This window comes from Pseudophryne corroboree, chromosome 4, assembly GCF_028390025.1.
Source record: "Pseudophryne corroboree isolate aPseCor3 chromosome 4, aPseCor3.hap2, whole genome shotgun sequence".
Taxonomy (NCBI): Eukaryota; Metazoa; Chordata; class Amphibia; order Anura; family Myobatrachidae; genus Pseudophryne; species Pseudophryne corroboree.
In genome coordinates this window covers 38,896,232-38,905,508 of record NC_086447.1, presented here as the reverse complement: position 1 = coordinate 38,905,508, position 9,277 = coordinate 38,896,232, and the positions used below count along the sequence as shown (strand labels likewise).

Below are 9,277 nucleotides of genomic sequence, written 5' to 3'. Positions count from 1 at the left end.
GTCCACTTTATCTCTCTCCAAAGATTAGTATGTCTCCTCCCATGTTATCAGTGATCCAGTCACTTGCCTTCTTTATTCCTGCAGTCAAAGTTTGGCGACAGATAAAATATAGAGAGAGATAATATCAACCAATCAACTTCTGTCATGTTACAGGCTGTGTTTGAAAAATGTCAGGAACTGATTGGCTGGTTGTTTATAATATTCATCTCTTTAGTACTGTTGTTGACAAAATTATCTGCTCCATGATGCAGAAGACTTGGTAATTATTGTTTTAAATGCTCCTTTCACCTCATTATTTCTCAAACTGTATATCAAAGGATTCAACAAAGGTGTAATGACAAGATAAAATACAGCTACATGCTTCAGGTTGTAGGAAAACCTTTTTGTTTGTCCAATGTACATGGTCATACTGGTCCCATAAAACATAAACACAACGGTCAGGTGGGAAGCACACGTTGAAAAGGCTTTAGCCCTTCCACCCGCTGAGTGGATTTTTAATATAGATACAATAATGCAGATGTAGGACACTATGATGAAAACAAATGGTGTTAAAATTGTAAATAAACTTCCAAAAAATATAGATGTTTTATAAAAGGTGACTTCTCCACATGCCAGCTCTAGAAGGGCCAAAACCTCACAGACAAAATGGTCCAAAATATTTTCTGTACAGAAGACAAGAGGCTTTAAAATAATCGGAGAAGTGATATAAATGAAATGTCCTACCCATGTAACGACTGTAATGACTTTACATGTCCTCCAATTCATGTATATGGTATAATGTAAAGGGAAGCGTATGGCGATATAACGGTCATATGCCATCACTGCCAGTAGGGTACACTCGGTACTTCCTAGGAACAGAATAGTATTCATCTGCGCTAGGCATCCAATGATGGAGATTCTCCTTCTCTTAGAAAATATATCTATCAACATTTTTGGTACAGTGCCTGAGGAGTAGAGCAAATCAATGAAGGATAAATTACAAAGAAAATAGTACATAGGCGTGTGTAACTGAGGACTGATAATAACAGCACATATCAGAAAACTGTTCCCCAAAACGGTCAGTATATAAATTAGTAAGAAGAAGAAAAAGAGTAAAATACAAATCTTCAAGCTACAAGAAAATCCCAACAAGATGAATTCATTGACTTTGGTGCTGTTCCCATATTCCATGTTACAAATCACTACTAAAAACTTGTATCTCTGTAATCGGAACAGAAAAAAGTATGTAAGGAGATAACCAGCCAAATTCTGTATTAAATAGGATTATTATTATTATTATTATTATTATTTAATTTAATGTTTTTTTTTATTAATTGCAATACTTCAACGAATATATTTTGCTAATTGTAGCTCACTATTAATATGTAAATCTACTCTTATTTGGAGTACTATGTAGTATTAAATTAAACCCTATCCAATGTTGTACACTGCCATGGTACAGTGGGGAAAAAAACATACTTTATAAAATAAATTAATACAATAAACATGACACTACAGTATGTTATTGAAGCAATAAAAACAATTCAAGGTCAGCGGTTATTTATTGAATTACAGTTGTTTATCTTTAAACTACATTATTTCAAAAGTAACTCTCATGGACTTGATTCACTTTAACTCTGAACCACCCATACATAGTGACTATTTATTTCAATCAAATTTCCAGTATCAGAAGATTCAATTTTAAACACCAAATGCTCACAAATAATATCAATGAACAAGGTGAGATTAAAAACAACTTAAAAACATAAAATATTGGATAAAATGAAGTAAATTTCACTAGTACAGAGTCCCAAAGCAGCACATTGCATGGAGAACTTTATATCTTCTGGCAAACTGGGGAAGAAGGTGCCATTTAGGTATGTTACAGGAACTGATAGCTAATTATGAGAACAAGCAGCAAAAGTCCTGTACAAGTACTAGGTATATGTAGATCCTCCTCCATATAGCTAATTATGAGAACAAGCAGTAAAAGTCCTGTACAGGTACTAGGTATATGTAGAACCTCCTCCAGATTTTTACCTTTATAATTGATTTTAAATGTAACTGAATATGCCGGCAGATGTAGATGCTGTGACAGGAATCACATAGACCAGATCAAAATCCAAGATATGTTTATTTTCAACCACAGACAGTTACACAAACAGGTGCAGGATTTATAGGTCAGTTACAGCAAAGCAGAGTTCACAGAGCCTTCAAAATGCACAAACACAAGTTCTTCAGTAGACCCTAAAGTCCAGGACCCCTAACAGTAGCCACCCCCTGGCCTATCACCTGGGCAGCTTGTCCACCATCAGGAGCAATGCTTCTTGTGTCTGAAACACGTTTAGTACAAACTGACATGTGCCTGCAATTAGTTGCTTCTCAGCCCTGGCCAATAGCAAAACCATTCTCTCCAGTCACAGTCCTACAGTTCTTAACCCATATCAGATTTGTGTTGCCTTTGTCACAGTGCTGACATACTGTAAGTGGATCCCCCATATCGATAGTTGATTTTTGTACATCTTTTCTCAATACGCCACATAGTAACATAGTAACATAGTTAATGAGGTTGAAAAGAGGCAAAATGCCCATCGGGTTCAACCAGTATTCTGTATTAAGCTGTGCACATTATAATACACCATCTGAAGTAATAGTTTCACACCAATTGACAACGATTTTTCATTCCACTCCCAGTTAGTTAATGTCAATGTATTAAATGCTACAGTATATATCCTTGGATACTTTTTTCAGGTAGAAAACTGTCCAATCCATTTTTAAATGCATTTACAGAGTCCACCATTATTACTTTCTCCGGCAGGGAGTTCCAAATCCTTATTGCTTTTACAGTGAAGAACCCTTTCCTACGTTTTGTACGAAATTTTCTCTCCTCTAGCCTCAGTGAGTGCCCACGTGTCCTATACTAAATTAATAAGCAAATACCCTGCTAACTATTTATAGTGACTCTTTACATATTTGAAGATAATAATAATGTCTCCTCTTAGTCTCCTCTTTTCAAGGAAAACATTTTTAACCTAGTAAGCCTTTCTTCATATTACAGTGTCTCTAACCCTTTTTTAGTAGATCTCCTTTGAACTCTTTTGAGCTCCCCAATATATTTTTTTATAGTATGGTGCCCAAAATGTAATGCAATATTACAGGTGCGGTCTTACCAGTGATTTGTACAGAGGCAGGATAACATCCTCGTCTCTTGTCTCAATACCCCATTTTATGCACGTAAGGACTTTACTTGCCTTCTTTGCTTTCATTTTGACATTGTGTACTGTTATTAAACCTATTATCTATGAGCACCCCAAATCTTTTTTCAGTACTGTTACCCCATATTTTGCCCATTAAGTGTGTAGGATGCAAGTTTGTTTTTAATCCCAAAATGCATAACTTTGCATTTTTCAATATTGAACCTCATTTCCCATTTAGACTCCCAGGTTTCAAGTTTAAGTAAGTCATTCTATAGAGACTACACATCGATTTAAGTTTTAATTACCTTACACAGTTTAGTATCATCTGCAAAGATTGACACTGTCCTTCCTAGGCCTATTCCTAGATCATTAATAAATATATTGAACAGTAGTGGGCCAAGTACGAACCCTTGCAGTATTCTGCTGACTACTGGTGCCCAGCTGGAGAACATCCCATTGACCAGTACTCATTGTACCCTGTTATCCAGCCAATTACCTATCCATGTACAAATAGTATTTAAAAGACAGCCAAAAATCAGCGCTAGGGCTGATTAGGGCTAATAAGCACTTTAAGCCAATGTTTATATAGTAATTACTAACATACCAATCTTAAAGCAGCTGCTGAAAAGGGAATACTCAACCCTTATAACAACACAAGACAAACAGACACGCAACAGCGCTAATAAAAGAGTGCATTCATTTTATTGAAAACAATTAAAACTAAATATACAGGTAACGGCCAGTGTTAAATAAACAAGCTATATGCGCATATAGAGTAATGTATAAGCATAACAAATTAAAACTGTTAATTATGATAGCTGGTTAGTAGTCATGCACATATGGTTCGTTAGTCCTAATGATTATGGACTTCATGCAATTATAGTCAGCTGTTTTAGTAGCTTTTTCAGTGCACTTAGATTAATCAGCTTCTTAGTCCAATTTTTGTATTCGAACAATGTTAGTTGAAAATGAATGAAGACAGAGTTTGCAATTAAAGATGTTTGAAGCAATAAAACACATCGGTATTTAGATATCACCTAGTTCATTAGCCCAGCTCCCAAATGGTCAGAAATGAGATCTCCCGGCTACTGGTGCCTTCATCAGATTAATGGTGCCATATCTGGAGTGTCCAAATTGGGGCTTCTAAAGGGTGAAGTAACCGTGTGGAGAGTGCTGATACCGGACACAGTAGATGACTTCTTAGGCGTTTCTCTGCCTCTAATCAAGTCAGCGGCTTCCTCAGTGATGTTACAAATAGTATTTCCCAGACCAAGTTCCCTTAGTTTGATGATCAGTCCTCTGTGAGGCACTGTATAAAAGGCTTTTGCAAAATCTAAATAGTACACATCCAATGCTTTGCCCTGGTCAAGATTATCACTCTCCTCCTCGTAGAAGCTAATTAAGTTAGTTTGACATGATCTGTCCTTCACAAACCCATGCTGACTTTTGCTAATAATATTAGTATTCCACAGATAATCCTCTATGCTATCTCTCAAAATTCCTTCCAATATTTTAGCCACTATAGGAGTTATACTAACCGGTCTATAGTTCACAGGATGATTTTTAGAACCGTTTTTAAATAATGCCACTACCTCAGCTATATGCCAATCTCTCTGTACCATACCTGTTCCCACGTAGCAGGAGATGTCTTTGCATGAGTGAGCTGACAGGTCCTGTGCAACACATATAGCTATTTGAATAAGATGCACAAGCAGACTGCTGATGAAAATGATGTGGCTTGCCTATATTCTGTTTGCCGCCATGCCTATATCTGCATATGAAATGCTATGTTACATTGTCAGTAGCTGTTTTTTAGGAAAACATTGTAATGTGGCATTTCGTAATATAGATATGCAGATACAGCTGCAGTCGCACACAGAATGTAAGCACAAAATGAGATGATGTCACTGTATCAGGTAAAGGTTCCTTAATGCGTTTAAAACCACCTCAAGGTGATTCCCAGTGCACAGATTTTCAAAAGTTCTCATGGAGTATTATATGATCCACTTTCAAATCTCAACTGATCATGTGATCATTAGTGACCAATCATAGCATGTCACTGCAAAAGGAGACTTTCCTACAGTACCTAATGTGGTTATGAGACCTGCATTGTAAACTCTCGGTGTTGGTGTAGAAATTGCTTATTTCCATCAGTAGAAAAAAAACATAATCCTGAAACCAGTGTTATTAATTAAAACAATATGGTTCTTTTCAGCTCTTTGGGCTGACTGCAATGGATAATGAGAGAAAATGTGATATCTGTGTTATGAGAAATATGTTTGAAATAATGGTGGTTATGTTGATATGAAGCAAACTAATTGTATTGATTTTAAAATGTATAAAAGAGCTCACCTTTTGCTTGCCATTTGCAGTGCTGTTCTGTCATGTACCATACATAGTCATTAAGGTATAAAGTTGTACAAGAACCAGGAATTAATCAGGTGTGATAACCTATGGAGGTTACATGAAGGGTTTTGGAATATGTTAAGCTGCTTGAATCGGTGAGTTCTCAGGGAATGCTTGAAGGTTTAGAGACTAGAGGAGAATCCACAGAGTGTGTTCAGCACAAAGAAAGTCCTGTAACTGGGAATGGGAGCAGGTAATGAGTGTGGGTGAGATGCAGATCTTGTGCAGAGCGGAGAGATCAGTTTGGGACATATTTTAGGATAAGCAAGAGATGTCTGTTGGTGTAGTTTGGTTTATAGCCTTATATGGAAGTAAAGGTATCTAATATTGAATACAGTAGAATACCGGTAACCATTGTAGGAACTGACAGAGGGGAACCACAGGCTATGAATGTTTAGCAAGTAGACTCAGCTTCGCAGCTGCATACAAAATGGATTGTAGTGGTGAGAGTTTTGGGGAAGACCACTAAGAAGACAGTTGCAATAATCAATGTGGGAGATAATGAGAGCATGAATAGGAGTGGTTGCAATGTCTTGTGTAAGATATGGACATATTCTGGATATGTTTTATAGATGCATGTAAAATGATTTGGAAACAGACAGAATGTGGGGAACAAAGGACACTTCAGAATTGAGAATTACACTTAGGCGTGAGCTTGTGGTGTAGGGTTGATTGTCAAGTAATCAACAGTGATAGCGATATCAGGTTGGTAGCTACTATTGGTAAGTGGAAATATAATTAAATCTGATTTGGAAATATATAAGTTTGAGGTGGTGAGATGACATCCAAGATGAAACAGCAGAAAGGCAATCAGTGACATGGACCAATACAGATGGTGACAAATCTGGGGAGGATAGGTAGATGTGTGTATCATCTGTGTACAGATGATTCAGAAATCCCAGAGAGCTGATACTCTCAATTTACCAAGAGATGTGGTATAGATAGAGAAAAGCAGAGGACCTAAGACTGAGCATTGCTAGTGAAAGCATTTCCCTTTTATATTCTGGGCATAAACACGATCACAGTCACCAGGTTTTAGGACTCACTGCTTAGTAAATAATTCCCATAGTTATCTGAGTTCTATAGGAATTAGGTGAATCTCAGAACATGTGGATTATGAAGACAGTTCCCGGTGTATATGCAGCTGCACTGTATGAGGCTGACTAACAATAATACATCACAAACCATGTTACTGCGTCACTTCTGTCTTCATGTGCAATAAATGTTCTGTGTTACATCCTAGGAAAATATATAACTCTAGTTGTAATGTTGTAAATATCATTATAATATATATATATATATATATATATATATATACACTGTATATATATATATATATATATGAAATACCTTAAGCGTGTTCTGTGTCTTCAGTCCATTATTTGTTTCTCTTCTGTATCTGATGTCCTTTTATGAGTGATATTATAGGGAAAAAAAAATCTTAAGAGATTAATTACTGTAACATTCAGCCTTATTTCCAGTTCTGTGTGATGATTGATCTGTCCGCTATGGATTATTTCCCCCTTGTACATAGAATTAAGGAAATAGTCCCCAGGTGACCCCAGCAGACGCAGAAGAGCATTCAGTAATCAGTGACTGGTAACACGTTGTACAATGTCTTTGTTAGCCTGAAAATAATTTTTGTACCTTAGTAAAATATAATAATTTTTAAAGGTTTGCTTAAAGTTTAAAGCTTTGGCCTGTGTGGTATAGCACTGTTCCTCATTCATTGCCCTGTGTGTTATGTTATGTCAGCTGATATTATTTTAAATGCTTTTATTTTGATTCATTACATTTTATATTTCAAAGACAGCATCATTTTAATAGCGGCCAAAGTAGTTTAATATCCAGAAGTAGATATAATGGACATGATCGTAGTCCACAGGGAGGCAATTTCTTAAACTTGTCCACTATGGGGGTAATTCCAAGATGATCTCCGCAGGATTTTAGTTAGCAGTTGGGCAAAACCATGTGCACTGCAGGGGAGGCAGATATAACATGTGCAGAGAGAGTTAGATTTGGGTGTGGTGTGTTCAATCTGCAATCTAATCTGCAGTGTAAAAATAAAGCAGCCAGTATTCACCCTGCACAGAAAAAAAATAACCCACACAAATCTAACTCTTTCTGCACATGTTATATCTGCCTCCCCTGCAGTGCACATGGTTTTGCCCAACTGCTTACAAAAATCCTGCTATGATCAACTTGGAATTACCCCCTATATGTAGAAGCAAGTGAGACACGGCTTTATGCCATTCCAGATGACCCTACAGCAGAGGGATTGGTGAGGATTGCTCATGCACAGTCACCAAGTTCTTTCTACAGCACACGTGCAGTATGTTGAAATCCACAAGATTCATCCTGAAACTCACTTGTTTCTGACTCAGTCAGGAATCAGGCCCTTACTGTAGTGCTGGTTTCTAAACTGCTTTGGTCTGTTTATATAGAGGAGGCCAGTAAGGTGGAGGAGTTTCTTAAGATGTTTTAGCAGGTGAAATGTTAGGACATCAGATATCTTGTAGATGACCTTATAGCCCGACACTGAACCCCAAAAAATCTGGTTTATGAAGCAATATGGGAGCGATAAGCAACATGAAAAGGGTAAAGAAAACATGTTGGCAAGGGGAGATATTTTGTATTTGTAGATGGCTAGATTAATTCCAGATCTGTAGAAGTACATTCCAGTAGCTCAGTATTTATTGCTAAAATAAGGGGTGAGATGGGGCAGCTCTGCCTTGTTCATTTTGAGACAGTAAAAAAGTCAGAAACCAAATTCAGATGGACTGCTGTAGAAGAGTTGTAATCTAAGGGTCCATTATTGCTTGAAGGAATTTGCCATGAAAGCCAAAATCTTGACCATAAAAGACCAGGACACACTATTTAAGGCTTTCTCCACGTCCAGACCTACTGCAATTGACAGCATTTTATGCTCATTTATGTACTGCATGATGTTTGTTTTGTGTTGCGTGTTGTTGAGCCAATGTGGCCAATTACAAAGTTTGATTTTGGTTTTCCATTGGGTTGCTGATGATTATGTGCAACATCTCAATAGCAGTATTAGAGATATAGGGGGTAATTCTGAGTTGATCGCAGCAGGAATTTTGTTACTAGTTGGGCAAAACCATGTGCACTGCAGGAGGGGCAGATGTATCATGTGCAGAGAGAGTTAGATTTGGATGGGGTGTGTTCAATCTGCAATCTAAATTGCAGTGTAAAAATAAAGCAGCCAGCATTTACCCTGCACAGAAACAAAATAACCCACCCAAATCTAACTCTCTCTGCACATGTTATATCGGCCTCCCCTGCAGTGCACATGGTTTTGACCAACTGCTAACAAAATTCCTGCTGCGATCAACTCAGAATTACCCCCATAGAACAGTATTAGCACAAAGGGAAGGGTCCTTTCGTGGTTTAAGAATGACCATGATTTGAGTACCGGTCATTATCAGATGTGAGAACTTGCCTTGAAAGATGTGATTGCCTCAGTTATAAATGAAATGTATCTGAGTGTGTGTATGCGAACACGCTGCGCCCTTATAAATAAATGGAGGCTTAGAACACATCAGTGTGCGCATGCGCGACTGCCGGGATGAAGGCAGAAGTCTTTTTTTCCAGTCCATTTAGATGAAAGAGTGGGAGATGCCATTTATTGTTCTGAGGTAGTTGCTGAGAGTGGTAATAGATGGAGAAATACGTTA

General features: G+C 37.4%; 1 protein-coding gene across 1 annotated transcript; it reads right to left on the bottom strand.

Annotated features, from left to right (window-relative positions):
• Positions 1–231: 231 nt before the first annotated feature.
• On the bottom strand, positions 232–930 carry LOC134910791 (olfactory receptor 2B6-like). Its single transcript, XM_063919175.1, has one exon. The coding sequence runs from the start codon at positions 928–930 to the stop codon at positions 232–234; it is 699 nt and encodes a 232-aa protein (XP_063775245.1).
• Positions 931–9,277: the final 8,347 nt, after the last annotated feature.